Source organism: Panthera tigris, chromosome B3 (assembly GCF_018350195.1).
Source record: "Panthera tigris isolate Pti1 chromosome B3, P.tigris_Pti1_mat1.1, whole genome shotgun sequence".
Classification (NCBI taxonomy): Eukaryota; Metazoa; Chordata; class Mammalia; order Carnivora; family Felidae; genus Panthera; species Panthera tigris.
In genome coordinates, this window is record NC_056665.1 from 4,532,899 (window position 1) to 4,553,563 (window position 20,665).

At 48.6% G+C, this 20,665-nt stretch overlaps 1 protein-coding gene across 4 annotated transcripts in view; it reads right to left on the bottom strand.

Annotated features, from left to right (window-relative positions):
* PDE8A (phosphodiesterase 8A) overlaps positions 1-20,665 on the bottom strand; it is a 155,671-nt gene that overhangs the window by 9,798 nt on the left and 125,208 nt on the right. For all 4 annotated transcript variants that reach the window (XM_042987985.1, XM_042987983.1, XM_042987982.1 and 1 more), the window contains 8 exons: positions 19,342-19,412; positions 18,915-19,079; positions 17,325-17,373; positions 16,792-16,927; positions 15,141-15,339; positions 12,326-12,543; positions 10,876-11,008; positions 8,283-8,450 (listed from right to left, as the gene is read on the bottom strand). In XM_042987985.1, coding sequence (XP_042843919.1) covers positions 8,283-8,450; positions 10,876-11,008; positions 12,326-12,543; positions 15,141-15,339; positions 16,792-16,927; positions 17,325-17,373; positions 18,915-19,079; positions 19,342-19,412 — 1,139 coding nt within the window. The remainder of the gene's footprint in view (positions 1-8,282; positions 8,451-10,875; positions 11,009-12,325; positions 12,544-15,140; positions 15,340-16,791; positions 16,928-17,324; positions 17,374-18,914; positions 19,080-19,341; positions 19,413-20,665) is intronic.

A 20,665-nucleotide genomic window follows, 5' to 3' on the forward strand; every position in this document is an offset into this window, starting at 1 on the left:
GCCAACTTTGGCTCAGGTCATGATCTCGCGGTCCGTGAGTTCGAGCCCCGCATCGGGCTCTGTGCTGACAGCTCAGAGCCTGGAGCCTGTTTCACATTCTGTGTCTCCCTCTCTCTGACCCTCCCCCGTTCATGCTCCGTCTCTCTCTGCCTCAAAAATAAATAAACGTTAAAAAAAAAAACAAACACAACAACCCATTTTGATGAACTCTTTGTGTTTAGTCTACTAACTTTTGATATAAGTACTGATGTGATTAGCATTAGGGCTACCATTTTACCCCCCCCCCCCATTCCTGTTTCTCTTTTCCTGCCACTTTTGTATGTTTTAATATATTTTAGAGTTCCATTATATCTACTAACTACTAAGCAACACAGATTGCCCTACAGATTACCATATATATCCTTCACTTTTTAGTCTACTCGGCTAATAGATATTTTTAAGTTTTTTCGAGAAAGAGGGTATGCGAATGGGGGAAGGGGGCAGAGAGAGAATATCTTAAGCAGACTCCACGTTTAGTGCAGAGCCCAACACAGGGCTCGATCCCACGACTCTGGGATCATGCCCTGAGCCGAAATCAAGAGTCAGATGTTCAACCGACTGAGCCCCCCAGGCGGCCCCGAACTATCCTTGTAACTAGCAGTCGTGTAGGATTTAGAAACCTTGCATCCGTGCACTTTTACTTTTCCCATCCTTTATGTTACAGCTGTCACACGTACTCTACAATGCAATGTTTTCACTTTTGCTGGAAATAGTCCTGTGTATTTAGAGACATTAAGAGAAGAAAAAAAACCTTCTATATTTGCCATTTTAAAAAGTGTTTCTTTTTTTTAATTGAGGTATAATTGACATACAACATGATTCCAAGCTGGTATATACTACAAAATGCTCACCACAATAAGTCAACATCCTCCACCACACATAGTTACAGAATTTCTTTTTCTTGTGACGAGAACTTTTAGGAGCTACTCTCTTCTACACAATACAGTATTAACTACAGATGCCATACTGTACATTGAATCCCCATGACTTATTTTATAACTGGAAGTTTGTACATTTTGACTCCTTTCATCCATTTCTAGTTTAGGCATCTAGGCATCCATTACTAGTTGCCTACCCTGGCAACTAGTAATCTGTTGTCTGTATCTATGAGCTCTTTGTCTTTTTTTTTAAAAAAGATTCTAATAAGTGAGATCATACAGTACTTGTCTGTCTGATTGATTTTCACTCAGCATAATGCCTTTAGGGTCTGTCCATGTTGTTGCAAATGGCAAGATTTTATTCTTTTTTAAGGCTGAGTAATATTCCAGTGTGTGTGTGTGTGTGTGTGTGTACACACCACTTCTTTAGCCATTCATCTATCAATGGACACTTTGGTTGCTTCCGTATTTTAGCTATTGTAAATAATGGTGCAGTGAGCACGGGGTGCATATATCTTTACAAGTTAGTATTTTCCTGTTCTTTGGGTAAATACCAAGTAGTGCAATTCCTGGATCATAGGGTAATTCTATTTATATAATTTTTTAAACAAATTTTTTTAAAAATTTTTTAACGTTTATTTATTTTTGAGACAGAGAGAGACAGAGCATGAACGGGGGAGGGTGAGAAAGAGGGAGACACAGAATCTGAAACAGGCTCCAGGCTCTGAGCTGTCAGCACACAGCCTGACGCGGGGCTCGAACTCACGGACTGCGAGATCATGACCTGAGCCGAAGTCAGCCACTCAACCAACTGAGCCACCCAGGCACCCCTATTTATATAATTTTTTGAAGAATATCCATACTGTTTTCCACAGTAGCTGCCCTAGTTTGCATTCCCACCCACGGCGCAAGATGGTTCTTCTCCACATCCTTGTCAACACTGCTTGTGTTCTTGATTTTAGCCATTCTGACAGGTGTGAAGTGATATCTCATTGTAATTGTGATTTGCATTTCCCTGATGATTATGATGATTGTTGAGCCTCTTTTCATGTGTCTCTTGGCCATCTGGATGTCTTCTTTGTGGAGAAATGTCTATTCATGTCATCTTCTCATTTTTAAATTGCATTATTTGATTTTTGGGTATTGAGTTGTATCCGTTCTTTATATATTTTAGTTACTAAACCTTTATCAGATGTCATTTGCAAATATCTCCTCCCATTTAGTAGGTTGCCTTTTAGTTTTGTTGATTGTTTTCTTTGCTCTGCAAAGAAATTTTGATGTAGTCCCAATAGTTTATTTTTGCTTTTGTTTCATAGGAGACATAACAAGAAAAATGTAATGGCTGATATCAGACTACTGGCTGTGCTCTCTTCTATGATTTCTATGGTTTCAAGTCTCACATGTCTCTGTGTATAGTGAAAGAAAGTGGTCCAGTTTCATTCTTTTGCCTCCTTTGTCATAGATTAACTGATCATGTAATCGTGGGTTTATTTCTGGGTTCTCTATTGTGTTCCATTGATCTATATGTCTACTTTCGTCCTAGTACCCTACCGTTTTAATTATCACAGCTTTGTAGTATATCTTGATATCTGGGACTGTGATACCTCCAGTTTTGTTCTTTTTCAAGATTGCTTTGGCTATCCAGGGTCTTTTGTAGTTCCATACACATTTCAGGCTTATTTGTTCTCGTTATGTGATAATGCAATCCTTAGCAAAATACCAACAGCATTTAAGTCTGTAGATTGTTTTGGGTGGTGTGGACAGTTTAACAATATTTTTCCAATCCATGAGCATGGAGTATCTTTCTGTTTTTGTCATCTTCAACTTCTTTTATCAGTGTTCTACACTTTCCAGAATACAGGTTTGTCACTTCCCTGGTTTATTCCTAGGGATTTAATTCTTTTAGATGCAATTACGAATGGGATTGTTTTCTTAATTTCTCTTTCTGCTACCTCATTTAGTGTATAGAACTGCAATGGCTTTCTGTATATTCATTTTGTATCCTGTAACCTTACTGAATTCATTTACCAGTTCTAGTAGTTTTTTTGGTGGTCTTAAGGGTTTTCTATAAAAAGTATCATGTCATCTGCAAATAGTGAAAGTTTTACTTCTCTCTTACCAGTTTGGATGCATTTTATTTCTTTTTGTTGTCTGACTGCTGCAGCTAGGACTTCCAGTACTGTACTGAATAAAAGTGGTGCAAGGGGACATCCTTGTCTTGGTTCCTGATTGTAGGGGAAAGTTCTGTTTTTCATCATGGAGTATGAAGTTAGCTGGGGTTTTTTAATATACGGCCTTTATTATGTTGAGGTATGTTCCCTCTAGATATACTCTGTTGAGGGTTTTTATCATGAATGGATACTGTAGTCTGTCAAATGCTTTTTCTGCCATCTATTGAAATGAACATGATTTTTATTCTTTCCCTTGTTGATAATGATGTATCGCATTGATTGATTTGCGAATGTTGAACCACCCTCGCAACCCAGGAATAAATCCCACCTGACTGTGGTAAATAATTTTTTTAATGTATTGTTGGATTTGGTTTGCTAATATTTTGTTGAGGGTTTTTACACCTACTGGCCTGTAGTTCTTTTTGGAGTTTTGTATCTTTTTGTATTTTTATCTAGTTTTGGTATCAGGGTAATGCTGGCCTCATAGAATCAATCTGGAAGCTTTCTTTCCTCTTCTGTTTTTGGAATAGTATGAAAAGAACAGGTATTTACCGTTCTTGAAATATTTGGTAGAATTCACCTGTGAAGCTCTCTGGTCCTGGACTTTTGTTGGTTTGGAATTTTTTGATTACTGATTCAATTTTAATGCTGGTAATCACTGTTCAAATTTTCTATTTCTTCTGGTTCAGTTTTGGTAGGTGATGTTTCTAGGAATTTATCCACTTCTTCTAAGTTGTCCAATTTTTTGGCATATAATTTTCCATAATATTCTCTTATAATGCTTTGTATTTCTATGTTGTTGGTTATCTCCTCTTTCATTAAAAATAATTTTTTTAATGTTTATTTTTGAGAGAGACAGAGTGCAAGGTGGGGGGCAGAGAGAGGGAGACACACAGAATCTGAAGGAGGCTCCAGGTTCTGAGCTGTTAGCACAGGGCCCAACATGGGGCTCAAACCCACTAACTGTGAGACCACAGGTGAGCTGAAGTTGGATACCTAACCGACTGACCCACCAAGGCCCACCCCCCCACCCCCCGCCCCATCTCCTCTTTCATTTCTGATTTTATTTGAAAAAAAAAAAAACATTTTTTCTTTTTGAGGCATTTGGCTAAAGGTATATCAATTTTGTTGATCTTATCAAATCAGTAACTCCTGGTTTCATTGATCAGTTCTATTGCTTTTTAGTTTCTATTTCATTTATTTCTGCTCCAATCTATTATTTCCTTCCTTCTACTGTCTTGGGGCTTTGTTTGCTGTTCCTTCTCTAGCTCCTTTATGTGTAAGGTTAGGTTGTTTGAAATTTTTGTTTCTTGAGGCAGGCCTGTATTGCTATAAACTTCCCTCTTTGAACAGTTTTTGCTGCACCTTAAAGACTTTGAACCACTGTGTTTTATTTGTTTCCATGTGTGTTTTGATTTCCTCTTTCATTTTTTTGGTTGACCCATTCACTGTTTAGTAGTATATTTAACTGCCATGTATTTGTGCTCTTTCCAGATTTTCTCCTGTGGTTGATTTCTAGTGTCATAGCATTGTGGTCAGAACGGCTTTGATCTTTTTGAGTTTGTGGAGACTAGTTTTGTGGCCCAATATGTGATCTATTCTGGAGAATGTTGCATATGCACTTGAAAAGAATGTGTATTGTTTTAGGATGGAATGTTCTGAGTAAGTCTGTTAGGACCATCTGGTCAAATGTGTCAATCAGCCATGGTTTCCTTGTTGATGTCTGTCTATTGATGTAAGTTCCAGTTAAAGTCCCCTACTATTACTGTGTCACTGTTGATTTCTTCCTTTGTTTGTTATCAGCTGCTTTATGTGCTCCCATGTTGGATGCATAAATATTTACAATTGTTTTATTTTCTTGTTGGATTGTTCCCCTTCGGACTATGTAGTGTCCTTCTTTGTTTCTTGTTATGATCTTTAATTTTTTTAATGTTTATTTTTGATAGAGAGGGAGGGGAAGAGAGAGAGGGAGACAGAGGATCCGAAGCGGGCTCTGTGTTATCAGTGCAGTGTCTGATGTGGGGCTTGAACCCACAAACTTTAAGATCATGATCTGAGCCCAAGTTGGGTGCTTAACTGACTGAGCCCTCCAGGCACGCGTACAATCTTTATTTTAAAGCCTATTTTGTCTAAGTATTGCTACCCTGGTTTTCTTTTCACTTCCATTTGCATGATATGTGAGTCTCTTGTAGACAGCATATAGATGGGCCTTGACTTTTCATCCCATGTCTTTTGATTGGAACATTTAGTCCATTTACATTCAAAGTAATTATTGGTAGGTGTGTACTTATTGCCATTTTGTTACTTATTTTATGGTTGTTATTGTGGTTTTCTCTGTTTCTTTCTTCGCTTGCTCACTTATGGTTTGCTGGCTTTCTTTACTGATATACTTGGATGCCTTTCTCTTTATTTTTTTGCATATCTATTACCAGTTTTTGATTTGTGGTTACTATGAGGTTACATATAATACCTTATGCGTACAGCCGTCTATATTAAGTTTATGGTTGCTTCAGTTTGAACCCATTCAAAAAGCACTAAGTTTTTATTCCTCTCCCCCCCACATCTTAGGTATATGGTGTCATACTTCACACCCTTTTATTTTGTGAATCCATCGACCGATCTTTATAGATATACTTAACATACTGCTTTTGTGCTTCCTACATAGCTTACTCTTGCTTTATGGTCCTTCCTTTCCACTCAGAGTCCCCTTTAACATTCCTTGTAAGGCTGCTTTAGTGGTGATGAATTCCTTTGTGTGTCTGAGTAAGTCCTTATCTTTCCTATTCTGAATGATTGATTTGCTGGATAGTGTATTCTAGGGTGCAGGGTTTTTTTTTTTCCCTTTCACTACTGTGAATATATCATGCCACCCTCTTCTGGTTTGCAACGTTTCTGCTGAAAAATCAGCTGGTAGCCTTCAGGGGTTTTTCCCCTGTATGTAACTGTTTCCTTGTGCTGCTTTAAATTTTGACATTTTAATTACTACGTGTCTTGGTTGTGGGCCTCCTTGGGTTGATTCTGCTGCAGGCTTTCTGAGCCTCGTGGATTTGGGTTTTTGTTTCCTTCGCCAGATTTGAGAAGTCTCCGGCTATTTCTTCAGATAAATTTTCTGCCCCCCTTTCTCTCTCTCTCCTCCTCCTGGGGTCCCTGTAATGCAAATGTTACTACGTTTGCTGGTGTTGCTGAGTTCCCTTAATCTATTCTCATTTTTATGAGTCTTTTTTTTTTTTCTTTCTCTTGTTTGGCTTGATTGCTTTCCATTCCTCTGTCCTCCAGGTTGCTGATCTGTTCTTCTGCTTCCTCTGTTTACTCCATCTAGTGTATTTTTAATTTTGGTGATTGAGTTACCTCCGATTGGTTGTTTTCTGTTTCTTTGTTGAGGGTCTCCCCGAGGTCCTCCACTCTTCAGTCCAGTGAGCGTCTCTCTTACCGCTACTTTGAATTCTCTATCAGGCAGAGTATGTGCGTGACATCTCTTGCTGCGATTTTGTCCTGTTCTTTCATTTGGGACACGCTCCTGTCTTGTGTTGTCTAGCTCTCTGTGTTTGGAGATTCAGCTACGCCTCCTGCTCTCGAAAGGAGTGGCCTCATGAAGACGAGGTCCTGTGGTGCCGTGTCCCCTGTTCCCCGGGACCTGGCGCCGGAGGGTGTCTCCTGTGTGTGTGGCTATGCCGCATTTGCCACCAGTCCAGTCATCTGCAATGGCTCTCTGCCTGTTGTGGGCAGGGTCCGGTCCCCGTGTTGTTGGTGGGCCTGTCTGGAGTTGCCTCGGACTCGAGTTGGGTCAGACCACTGCTGGGGCCACGGTTGAACAGGCATGTGTGGTTTTCTTCTCCTCCCCCTGGGGCAGGAGTCCCTTTGAGGGAGTCACTTGGAGGCGGTGCTGCCCCCCGTCCAGGCTGCTTGCACACTGCCACGTTCACGGCGCCGCTCTCGATGGGCTCCCGCTGAAGGTGAGTTGTTGTGGGCGGGGGCAGGTGTGCAGAACACAGAGGCCAGGTGCACGGTGTCAGCAAGGTTCGTGCCTGGTCTGCTGTAGGAGGGGACCTGGAGCCACTCTGGAAGACCAGTGAGGCTGGGCTGGAGAGGGCGCGTCTGCAGCACGCGGGGTTGGGGGGTGGAGAGTGTTCCCACCGGCGTCTGGTGTATCTAGGCTGAGGGGCAGGGCAAGAAAACGGTGCCCACCAGCTCTTTTGTTTTCGGAGTTTTCCAAAGACCCCTGCCCTTCCAGCACGGGTTCTGAGACTAGTAAACAAACCCCAGGCACTCTTCAAACTGCTGTGTCTATGCTGGACCTCAGTGGGGCTGTTTCTTTCACTGTTTCTGTCAGGTCAGGGGTTCAGTTTCTGATGGCGGTCCGCCCGTCTCAGAGCCAGGACTTGAGAAGTGAAACCTCTGGTTTCAAAGCCAAATGTCAGGGGGACTCGTCTTCTCACCGTGGGTCTCCCGCTCTCCGTGCCCGCGGTGTCCCTCCCTCGTGCGGGTCAGCGTGGCTCCTCACAGTGTCTCTGCCCTTCCTGTCCCCTTGGATGGGGCCCCTTCTCTACGTTCAGCTGTGGAGAGTCTCTTCTGCCAGTGCTTGGGTCATTTTCTGGGTCCTTGACCCTGCTGTGGGTGTGGGACGAGGTGGGCCCAGGGTCCTCCTACTCCCCCGTCTTCCCCAGAAATCCCTCTTCTCTCACCTTCATAGTTTCCGACACGGAGTCAGAAGGAGTGAGCATCACTGGTCATTTACACGAAATGGGCCATTTTTCTCTGGCTGACTTCAAAGGCTTGGAGCCGCTTGACTGTGGGCTTGGATTAAGGTTTGTGTTTCTTGAATCTATGTGTACATGCTTTCAGTAAACTTGCTAAACCTTTAGCCATTGTATTTTCTAACTTCTTTTTCCTGCCCCATGAGGATTTTTCCTACGCAGAGAGAACACGAGGGGCAGACAACGGTGTAAAATGCTGTTAGGAGAAAACTGTTAACACCGGAATCTACATCCAGTGGAGATATTCTGCAAGAAAGGCAGCCAATACATTTTCAGCTGAGGGAAAACTAATCAAATCCCTTAGCAGTGAGCCTATAATACAAGAAGTGTTCTTCAAGGACAGAATTTCACCTAGAACTCTACATCCTAGTTTTAATCCCCCGATCTCTAATGGTCTGTGTTTCTCTCTCTCTCAAGGAAGTGAAGAGGCTGCATCTCACCTGAGAAAAATATTCTTCTGATATGCGTGCGGCCCACTCGATGCACTGCTCCAGCGGCCGGCAGGGATTGGACACGTCCGCACACTTGATGAGCATCCGTTTAATCAGAGTCCGGTTCTCTGGAGTCCGGAGCATAGTGTTTATGGCTTCTTCGTCTTTATTCGTTTCCTAAAACACAAGTGAGATTCAGAGCAATCCAAGTGGGCTCCCCGGGGCCAAGCTGTGTCTCACAGTGGGGGGCCCCACGGGATGCCCGGGCCTATCCGTGACGGCCTCACAGAACAGTGCTGAGGACACCCCGAGCGTGGAGGTCAGCCCCTCCCTTGACAGAAAGGGAAAGCAAGGTCCCGTGAGGTCCGAGCGGGACCCGAGAGCAGAGGGTAGCGCTGGAGGTCAGTCTTTGTGCCCGTCCCTTTCTTGGCTCTTTTCTTCTCCCCATTCTAGGTATTTCTCCCAGTTGCTGTTTCTTTGTTCTAGTTCTACTGCTCCCCCTTTTGGGACATGAGTGGTATCTTTGATCTCACCTACCGAAAAAGAACGCGAACTCTAAACAGAACGGTTTCTCTGCCCTTTCACCAAAAGGAGTCTTGGGGGGCACCAGGCTCCCTGCTTCGTACAACCCAGCCCCTACCCCAGTCCCACGGCAGGTATCATCTTGGGAATTAGCCATCAGTGCACCAAGATGGTGCCAGATACAGCGATACTTCCGCAACAGTTACTCTCTTTTGATGTGCACTCGTGAAAAGATCTGTGGTAGGCACGAAAAGCAGTGTTACTTTATAGACGAGGGCACCGGGACCCAGAGAGGCGAAGAGATTTGTCCGCGGCTATCCAGCTGAGCCAGGATAAGAACTGAAGGTGGAACGTTAGTCCTGGGCTCTGTCTGTTCGAGGTGCTACATGCCGTCTGGTCTGCTATGGATTCTGAACCCCTGGTATAATGGGCCCCGGTCGGAAGAGGGAGGACCGGGGCAGAGAGCACGGTCAGAGACAAGCCAGTCTCCTCATGCTCTCCGAAGGCGTCGATCATGTGATTTCCACGAGTAATCACAGTAGTCGAAAAAGGCCTGATGGTCTCGTCTCGGTGAGGACAGACATGCCATCAAGATGGGCGCGTGCCCGCCCAGAGCTTGGGCTGCCCCCTCCCCTGGACAGATGCCAGAGTGGACACCACCAAGGCTGCCTCGACAGGTCTCCTTGCCCCATGTCCCAAGGGCTTCGTGCTGGCTCCTCTCTTCAGCCGTGTGACTACCGTTTGGTCCCGCCAGCTGTACGGTATTTGCTCTCGTATTACTCTGTCCCTGCTCTGGCTCACTAGATGGACTTCTAGTCTCTCGGAAGTAACCCCAAGTGCGAACAGAGGAGAAACGCGACTTTCGAGTGGAACAGAACACTCAGCTAAGTCTCGGAACTGCCCAGACTCTCTGGAGGAGACGAGTCTGTGGCCGAAGTCAGCCAGGGGCAGTGGCCCAGGTGACACACTATCCAGGACAGGCGGAGCCACTAAAAAAGGTTGGTGCGGGGGCCCCTGCGCCGGAGTCCCTGGAAGGGAAAGGAAGTCAGAAGCAGGCTGACCAACCGGGAGAACAGGAGAGGAGGAAGGGAGCGGAGTCGTCATAGGTTTCAGAGGGGGTCACACAGGAACAGGGGTGAAAGGTAATGAGTTAGAAAGCCAAAAGCCACGGTCAGAGGACTTGCAGAGGTGAAGTGGGGTTAGAACTCAAGGAGCGGTGATCCTGGCCTCCTGGGACACCATCCTGAGCACGGAGAAAGCTCTCAGGATGGTGACAGGAGCGGGCAAGGAAGGCAGCGGAGGAGTCAGTGAGCCGGTGCCAAGATGTTCAGTGCGTGGAGCAGGTAGAAGGGCCTCGAAGGAAGAGGGTCCGTGAAAGTAGACGCGATAGGTGCTGATCTCAGGCTGAATCTGGTAGAACAGGTCCCAGTAAGCGCCTACCTTGTCCCCTGCCCCTCAGTCCTATGTCTCGAGATTTATTATGCCCATTGTACAGCCCGGGAAGGCGAAGAAGAACTTGGATGGGGACCCAGATCTGTCCGCTTCCGTAGCTGTGGTCCCCTGCCTGGCCAGAGGCTTAGTGTCGTCCTTGCCAGGCAGTTGTTGTGGCAACTCCAGGCCTCAAATCCAGAAATGGGGGGGAGGGTGGGCAACAATAATGTCACCCTTAGGACCAAAATACAGGGTCCTTCTCAGCCTCTACCCTCCTGTGACCGAGACCAACAGAGGAGAGTCGCTGATGTGACAGCATGTGCACAGTGGGGGTGGGGAATGAGACCCGTCAAGGGCTCCAACGGACCCCAGGATGCCCAAGGAGTGGGGAAGGGGATGCGTGTGAGAAAGGGCACAGGAATGGTCCACCCACCTAATGTTAGCTTCAGGGTTTCCGCATCTCTTTTTGGAGGTCTTTTTTCCTGCCAAGTTTTTACATAATTTTCCAACCAATAGATATTAAACCCAGTGAACCTGCTAGGGGAGCCCCTGCACAGCTCCCCGCCTCTTACCCCAGTTCCCCACAGCACAGAGGGGTAAGGGCCCCCGGTCCCCCATCCAGGTTCTCCTTGCAGTCGGTTTCCCTTACCTCGTTTTCTTCTAGTGCCGCCAGGGGCTTGTTGATGCTGTTGACAAATTTGTTGACATGCTCGAAGTGTTTTGTCATTTCCGTGGCCAAGACCATATCGATAATACCCTGGCGCAGCGTCCGATAGTCATTCCTGTTTCAGACAACAAATGAGAGGGCGCTACGCATTACTCATCCGGACCAGACAGGCACTCCTGATACGGCTGTGATCTGGAACCGTGTCCACGGCAGCTAAAATGCTCGTGTCCCTGGAAGTCGCAGGGCACACGTTGAAACGAGATCGTTAGTGAGGGAAAACTGAAGTGAAAATCAAGGAGCTTATGGGCAAGGCCTTACAGGCAAAGCGTTCACCATTCTGTAGTTCCGGGCTCGTAGCTCCAGGAAGAAGAGAACATGGGAGGGGCTTACAAAGGCAGAAATCTGTGGCTACGAAGAACGTACCCCCCCCCCCCCCCCAGAGGAACCTTGAGATCCACCAATTTCAGTGCCCAGACACTTAGAGGGAAGATCTGACAGCTGAGCAACTCACTCCAGCCCTGGTTTTTATCTCTGGTTCACCTCTTTCCTCCACTCACCCCATTCCTTTCCCTGGACACAACCCAAGTTATCAGGTCTTGCATATTTTTCCAGAGATAGCTGATGTATGTACCAGCAACGATGAATAAAACCTACTGAAATTCTAGAACATGGCGAAAGGGAGTTGTGTAAAATCTGGAATCTCCTTTTTAAAAAATCTCCTATAAAACATTCTTTAAAAATCCAAGTTAAAAAGTACAGGTCCCTCCCCTGTACCAGGCCCCACGCTAGGCACCGAGGGTGCAGCGATGGACAAAAGGCACTGGACACCGTGATCTTACGGAGCTTAAGAAGCAAATGAGACATTAGACAAGTAATGAAAAATGATTTGAACACGTGATGAGTGCTGTGAAGGAGCTTCACACTGAGTAATCACACGTGAACTGAGGAGTCACACGTGAACACCGACAAGGGCGAGAGGCTTCTGGGCACAGGAGGGCGGAGTGGAGTGTTTGGAGCAGAGATGGAAGAGGACGGCTTCTCCGAGTCTCGGAGTCTCTAAAAGCTCAAGATGTCAGCACTATCCTTGCCATCTTCAGATGTCAGGACACTAAACTGCTGAGCCTTGAAAGCCTCGTGCTGAGAGAAAGCCACCAGCCACAAAAGACCACGTCCTGGGTGCACTATTTGTTATGAGTTGTGCAGAACTGGAGGCAGAACGTGCATCAGTGGGGTTGCCTGGGGCCGGGGGACTTGAGGGGGGGTGGGAAGTGACTGCCGGTGAGTTTGAGCTTCTTCCTGGGGGGTGATGGCCACGCGACCCTGACTATACAGACCGCTCTTGTACGCTTCAGATGGGTGAACCCTGTAGTATGTGACGCGCATCTCAAAGTTGCTAGAGGGACCAACACGCTCCCTGACCCGGTGCTCTCACCTCTCCATGTTTTTGAAGATATTGCATTTGTCATCGCGGGTGGTCAGCTGGAAGGCCAGGGCCGCGTGGTGGCTCTCCAGCACGGCAGTGTCGTTGTACAGGATGGCCAGCTCGCTGCCGGCATTGCACAGGAAGGAGTTGGTCCTCCCGGGGTGGTCCACGTCGTGGATGGTGGCTGCAATGAGGGCAGCGACCTCGTCAACTGGATCTAACGTTTGCTGCAAACAAGAGATCTTTTAAAAACGGGGCATGGCGCAGAAAGCAGGGAAGCCTTCCGTAGAGTCTTCTTTCCGCCCCACTACTTTCAGGTAAAAAGGTGCCAGATTTCCGAGAAAAGCGTGTTGTTGGGCACATCCTGTTTTCCTAGCCCTACTCAGAAACAGTTTCGTGTTCGTACTTGTTCCTTAGGGCACACGATCTGATTCTCGGTCTCGCACAAGCTCAGGACTTACCAAAATACGAGGTGTCCTCGACACAGGAGTCACCTCCTCAGCCAGTCTGTCTCTCGACCCATCACAAAAAATGTCTGAGACACTGACTTGAACCAACAGCAACCAGTATTACTACCTGAGAGAAACAGCTTACGATGTGCGTCACTCACATTAAGGGGCTGGTCTCGCGTGTCCCCCCCCCCCCCCCGCTTTTGGTGCCATCTCTGTCGGGCACGTGTCCCCCCCCCCCCGCTTTTGGTGCCATCTCTGTCCGGCTGATGTCAGGATTTGGTGAGTTTGGTACAATAATCTGGAGGTTTTCCCTCATTTTCAAGTCTCTGAAAAGGTTGACGCAACACAGAAAAAGTCCTCGAAGGGACAAAGACCTCACGTGACCGTCTTGAGTCGGGAGCCCGATTTGGAAGAATTCACTTGGTACATTCAGTACTTCTTCCGTGGTGCTGACCTCCTGGCTTCCTACTTCTAGGATCTGATTTAAAACCTTTCATCTATAAGGCTTTCAAGTTAGCGTGGAAGTGTCTGGCACTTTCTGCATTTCTCGATTTGTTTGGCTAGAATTTAATTTTCTTGGTTGTTTCAAAAAACCATTTTGGATTGTCATCTGGCCCTTCTCATTCTGTAGGCCTTAACGGATTTAAAGTATTTTCTCATTTGTAGGGGCTGACATTTTTAAATCTAACCTTTAGTTATTGAATTGTTTTGTTTTGCAAAGGTTAGAAAATATATGAAATTCTGACGTTTATTAAGATATCCACTACGTCCTGGTAGCAGCTCATTTTTGGAAATATTCTAGAGACACCTGAAAGGAAGATGCACGTCTAACCAGTCTTGAAAATTTATTTCAATTCAATACTTTTAACTTTAAGTGGGTGAATTATATATGGATTATATCTCAATCAATGCTATTTATAATGAACTGAGCTTTCTAAATATGTATTTGCATGTTATCTATAGAGTAGTTCAAAGGCAGTAAGTCAAAGCAAAAATTAGGCTATCTTTATACACCGAACCACACACAGACACCCCTCTCCACCACCCTGGCCTTTGTTTTCACACTTTTATATAAAACGGTCCTCTCTCTGAACTCTTAACTCTGCCTATAGTCTTGGTCTGATGTCGCTGTCCTCTCTCACACGAGTCCCCTGTCATGGAGAACAACATGGGACCGGCAGGCACCTGCCCTCGCTCCGCCCGCCCGCCTGCCATGCCCTGGTCCCCACGTGGCCATCCCCGGGTACCAGGACACCCGGACAGGAGGCTATACCGTATCACCCCTCAAATAGCCCAATTCTTAGAGCAGAAGGATCAAACCACTGTTTTTTTTTTTTCCCTAGGTTCTGCTAAAAGTGAAATAAATGGCAAGGCCACGGGAAGTCCCTGCTATGACGGACACTGAAGGAAAGAACACAAAATGTGATGAATCAGCTCATGTCTAGTTGCTGCTTGGACAGTCTCCCTAATGAAGTGATTTCCAACGTGAAAAGCTTTCTCAGGAAGCTTGGTTTGGGAGTGGCCGGTGAGTCACGTTCCTCGAGTGGAACCTTCCCCCCTCCCTGCTCTCTGGGCTACAGTCTTCTTACCCCCCTCCCCCATTGCCTCGAAGCTAGAGCTAAATAAAGCCGCTGGCCAGGGCCCAGGCAGACTGAGCCAGCTGTTGACTGGCCACCGGCAGGTGCCAGTGGCCACTGCGGAGACTCAGCTGAGCAGGACGGGCCCTGGGGATACGAAAGGAACTTGCCGGCCACACGGAGTGGACAGGCCGGTAAGATCAGGAATGTGCCCAAGAGGAGCGGGCACATGGAAGAGGGCATCTAAGTCAGTACTGGGGATGGAGGGCGGTCTAGGCAAGACTTCCTGGAGGAACAAAGGTGGGTGTGGATCCCTGAAGGACAGGTGGGGGCCACGCGGGACCAACAAAGGGAACAGCATGTCGAGGGCAGGAGCGTCAGAAAGTACGGTGGTTCAGCGTGTCTCACACGTGGCCTGTGTGTCAGGAAGCTGTGGACACCATACTGTGGAGTTTTACAGTTCAAATCCTGTGGCGGGTGGGAGGCCGCTCCCGGGAACAACACGGTCAGATGTGCTGTCTCGGAAAGCCCGCGCTGGTAGCGGTGCGAGGGAGCCACGGGAGGCAGGGGCTCGGGAGTTCTCACCGGGCACCGCGTAGACAAGAAAGGACGGGCCCTCGCTAGGAGGGCAGCAGGGTATTGTGAGGCGTCCCGAATGAACACATCGAATCCACAGAGCTTCCCGGCCAGGCGGCGTGCAGGCGAGGACCCCTCCAGCGGTCACCCTGCACGGCAACTTGGCCGAGGCGGCGCACCGTCCCGTGGCCCTGCCCGCTGAGCACAAACACAGCTCACCTTTATCCTCTCTTTGCAGAGGAAATAGGCAGTGGCATGAAGCACGTCGGCAGAGTGTGTGGAATTGTGGTAGGGGTTACAAGAATGGTAATTGGCTTCAATAATTTGCAGCCACGATCTCAGCGTCGCCTCAGAGCAGTTCAAGAATTCACAGATTCCAAAGCGCGCAAACATTTTGAGACCGAGATAGATCAAAGGCCTACAGAGAAAAACGTCCACAGCATTAAAACAAAGAAACAGGCAAAGCGTGTGGAGCCCCAAAGAGGCTCAGACCCGACCGGCCGACCCGAGCCCGGCTTCAGCGAGCGTGCGGGGCAGGGAGGCTGCCCGAGCGGCGTCCGTGTCTCCGGGGCCCCGGCGGCTGACACCAACCTTGGCTGGAGCCCTGGGTCAGGGCCCCCCACTGGCTGGGGCCGGCTTTGCCGGCCCTGCCCTTCCGCCTTCAGTGACTCCTACTTGCACCAGTAGATTCCTCAAAATCCACGTGATGCCAGGCTTGAACCCTGTCCTCGCCTTTGGACTTGCTAGACCTGTGTTATTGGCCAGATGTCCTGCCTAGAAGCAAAGAACACTTCTTGAAGGCTGCCTGTGGCCCAGATACTGTCACTTGTCACGTAATGGCCCCAACAATCTGAAGGTGGGTGCCGCAGCAGGAGGCGGTTTCTCCTGAGAAGGTGACCGACTGGCCACCAATTCAGGCCCTTCCTTGAGAAGTTCCCTCAATCCAGCATCTGGCCTTGGGCTTGGAAGGGCAAGAAGTGGCTCTGCTGAGGTGGCATCTGGAGGTCACCACGCTCCCAGGGCTTGAACCGGCCCACCCTGGCCTGATTCGCATGAATGCGGCGTCACTAGCACGTAAGCCAGGTGCTCCAAGATTCGTTTGCTAGAGTATTCTTTCTACGGCCCCTGCCCATGTGGGGTGCAGGGGAAGAGAATGTAGCAGAAGGCTGACTCCTGGTGGGCATGATTGGAGGGGAGAGGCCGTGTGAGGACAGTTCACCCAGACTGGAGGGGACCTGAGGAGTTAGCCATCCCATGGGCCCACAGAATACACGCAGGTCCCTCCGGCCTCACCCCCCCAAAGCGCAGCCTTGGCTGGAAATGCAGACGGCCCTTCCCAGGGTGCCCAGTCAGCCACAGTGCTTTAGCCAACCCTGTGCTTCCCTCAAGGGCCGAAACTCAAGGTAAAATCCCAGTGCTGTTCCCACTCTGTGGGAGCGTGCCCAGATCGGGACGACTAGAGTTCGGGGGGTCCCCGTGCCTGACACCAACATGGCGACCACGATGTGGGGACAATTCTTGGCGAATGTGTGCTTCTAATTCTTAGTTCTAGGTTCTGAGTGGGGCTCTCGCTGCTCCCTCAACGTACCACCACCTACAGAAGGCACGTCCGTATTTTCCAGGAAAAACCCCTGCCACCCAGAGACGTCACGTCCCCTGTTCAACTTCACATGGGCCACGAGTGGGCGGTCTCTGCGGGAGTTGTGACGAGTCGGCCCTCCCTGACCCCTCTGGGGCCCTGGTCCTCCCCTGGAGCCCCCCCTCCCTGACCAGGACCTGCCTCTGGCAGATCCCCTGCTGCCTGGAGGGCTTTGTCCGCAGATGCCCTCGGGACCGGGCTGTCTGCCTGCGGGGCTCCCCGTGGACGCACCTTTTATGTGTGGCGGCCTCCAGTTCAAAAATATCAAAGTCCCAGTACTCCTCATTTTCCATGGCCCGAGCTATCCGGGGAGGGACGTCGTGAAGGGAAATGGGGGTGACAACACTGCCGGGCGCCTGCTGCAGGCCTGCAAAGCGATGTGATTTGGGGAACAGGATTAGCAGGCTTTTCCAATGTAACTGCTCCGTAGGGGGGGCAGCTGCTGTGTGTCGGATGTTCTATGACCGACCACGAAACGTCTTACTGCTGAGAAAGGTCAACGGAGCAGTGCCTGAGGGGCTCAGTCGGTTAAACCTCTGACTCTTGGTTTTGGCTCGGGTCACGATCTCACGGTTTGTGAGATCGAGCCCACATCGGGCTCTGTGCTGACAGCTCAGAGCCTGCTTGGGATTCTCTTTCCCTGCCCCTCCCCCTGCTTGCACGTGCTCTCTCAAAATAAATTAACAAAAAAAAATTTATTTTCATCATTTAAGTGCTACTACAATATTAACAGTGATCCAGAAGATTAAAAAGTTAAAACTTACTTTTTGTTGAAAGAACATATTCATTCCCGGATAGTCTTCGCAAACCATCCTGATAAAAATCAAGGAGACAAGAAAAAATTAAGTCACAACTATTCTTTACTTCTTTTTTTAAAATTTTTAAAAAATAATTTCATTTATTTTTGAGAGAGACTGAGTACGAGCAGGGGAGGGGCAGAGAGGGAGACACGGAATCTGAAGCAGCCTTCAGGCTCTGAGGGTCAGCACAGAGCCCGACGTGGGGCTCAAACCCACGAACCAGGAGATCATGACCTGAGCCGAAGTCGGACGCTTAACTGACTGAGCCACCCAGGCGCCCCAACTATTCTTTATTTCTTGAAAACGCTGGGAGGGACAGTCGGTCCCAGAGGACAGCTGAGGGCAGCCTCCCCAGCAATGCACCCAAGGCTCCGGCGCCCCTGGGGTCAACCACTGAACACGGTCACCTAACACAGAGCAGGAGGCCTGATGCTGGGAAAACTGGCTGAACTCAGGGGCAGCAGGGAGGTGATCTTGCACCAGGCCCCAGAGCCCAGCATTCCCATGGGCCCTCAGCACTGGTTCGGTTTCTCAGGGACAGCTGGCCTCTGCCCTCAAGCCTTCCCCACCATTTTCTTGCCACCCTCCTCACTGCCAATGGACACCAGGATTCCTTCAGAACACTGGATTGTTCCGGGCCCTCTACGCACCCTCACTCCACCCGGCTGCCTCTTGGGCTGAGAGCCCTCCCACCTTCCCTCGCTTCCCCCCTCACCCTGGGACACTATCCCACCCCCGTGGTTTCCACCTCCCGCCTACGGGTGCTGGAGCCTGTGCCTCAGACAGGCAAGGCCAGGGTTAGACACTACTGTCACTGGGAACCACTCTCGATTACTGCCTTCACATTACTGCCTAAAACCTTGTTTTTAAGAAATCCAGAGAACTTCAGAAAGCAGGCGTTGGCAGGGGAATTGCTGTTGTTTTTATGTTTGGTGGCGGTGAGGTGGTGAATTTTACTTCTGACCGAGACAAAAGGTGACAGACAGAGATGGAATGATGTTTTCCAGAGAGCTTTTCTTCCCTTGCGAGACCTCTCTACTAGAGGGGCTAGAGAAGGCATCCAGGGCCGCCGGGGCCCACGGTGCAAAGCCGTCACATCTGCGTAGGATGGTTGGGAAGGAAACCGAGCCCCGTGCCCCGGTGCCTCTTTGAACATATGTAGTCTTTCTGATTTGTAATTGGTATGAAACACTTTATATGTATATTTTTTTTCCTGCCCCAGTTTTCAAAATATGTGAAACAATTAATTTTTATGTTTTATTTCCTATTTTCCTCATAGAACTCCTAAGCAAAATTGGAGAACCCAGCCCAGCAGACTCTCTAGAATATGCTCCTGCCTCCTCTGCTTCAAGCTGTGGTCTCCCTTGGTGGCAGGCAGTAGGTGGGGGACGGCTCTGGCCAGAGTGCCGTCGAGCCCGGGTGATGGCAGGGCTCAGGCCACGACTGCCCCTACACGCACTGAGCTCCACGTGGCCTGGCCCATAAACACGTCATCTCTGGGAAGACAGACAAAAACAGCAGGCTCTAGCCAGCAGCCGGGGCAAATACACTCACAGACATTAAGCCTCCAACAAGGTCATTGGCATGAGGATCATCGTCCTTAGCACCGAACTGCGGCGAATACAATTCAGTGGTTCTCAGAATCTCCAGCACACGGTCTAAGGCTTCCGTCACAGGCATGGGGCTGCTTTCCTGGGCGGCGTTGATAATGTTGATTACCTACAGCATGGAAAGAAGACGTGAGTTTCGTAACCTCACGGACGGTGGGAGAGCAATGCGGAGAGGCAGGCTGGCATGGCACTCGGCGCTAACTCAAGGCCAACTACAACGTTCACGTCGCACGTCCTCTCTTTAGAGGAGGCAGCTCCACGCAACCACCGGACATTATCGGTGCGGGTCGCTTTCCTCTCTCTAGAAACAGTCAACCTGGAGAACCAGGACTCCTGTGCATGCCGCGTGGAGACAGCGCACGCTGCTTCACCTTGGTGATGGGCGCCTCGATCGTCATGGAATGTATCCGGGCCATGGAGGAGTGCCGTCTCTGGCTGCTGACTGTGGAGAGACCACGAGATGCAGAGCTCAGGGGATGTACAGCCCCAGGTACCTGCTGACAAGCCCTGGGCTCTGTGCTCTTCCTCGCTCCCCACCCCCCAAGTCCCCATGTGCTCAGCTGCGGGACGAAGCGATCGGATGAGAACTATGTGGTCACCTGGCTTCCACCCAGTCCCGATGAGCCTGGGGTTCTTCCAGAACCAGCTCTGCTCCCTTCAGTCCTAGGCACTAGGATGCACGTGCCCCCCCCCCCCCCCACCCCCAGCCTGAACTTCTGATGTCACAGGCCGGAGGAAAAACAGAGGAAACAATCTAGCAAGTCAAGGCCAAACAGCCTCTTTTGTGTTTATAACAATCAAGCTTTTAATATTCAGCTTGCCACGATCCAGGAGCAAAAATGTTCTGGAAGACAATGCCACACAGGCTCTTTGTTTCATATATGGCAGGAGCGATTAATACAATTCACCATTAATTGAAATACATGAATTTTTGGTTAAATTTCTCAAGGCACCTTTTGGCATTTTCCACTGTGATGCTTAGTCTAGACCAACTAGGTTACATACCGTAAATGAGGCAGCAACTCTCAGGTTCTGTCTGAAGTTTGTGGATTTTTTGTTTCTACTGTCAAGATATGGTTCCTTTGGGGTAAAGGGAAGGCTGGGCAGTGTACAGACAGGAAAAAAATGGACACACAGAGTACTGTGTGTCTCCCTTGAAAGCCCCACTGTCAGGCCAAATGCTGTTTACCAAAGACCTTCAGGGACGACAGACTGTTCCAAAGCGTGATAGGTGAGCCTCGTTTTACCAAACTGAGGTCTAAGGAGAAACACTGCCAGATGAACCAACTCAGGGGCTCTTAAATGCTTTAAATTTGGGGGACCCACAACACTCCTTAAATCCAATGTTGGTGACCAGCATATGGTTGCCAGCTTTCCATTCTACCCAATAAGGTCATTAAACCAAAAATAATAACCACTATTTTATCACTACATCATAAAAGGACCTGTTCTCATTTAAAAATGTAATGAAAGGGGGGGCGCCTGGGTGGCTCTGTCAGTTACGCATCCGACTTTAGCTCAGGTCATGATCTTGTGGTTTACAGATTCAAGCCCCACATCAGGCTCTGTGCTGACAGCTCAGAGCCTGCTTCAGATTCTTTGTCTCCCTCTCTCTCTGCTCACGCTCTGTCTCTTGCTCTCAAAAACAAACATAAAAAAAAAATGTAACAAAAGGGACATCTGCTTATAAAAATG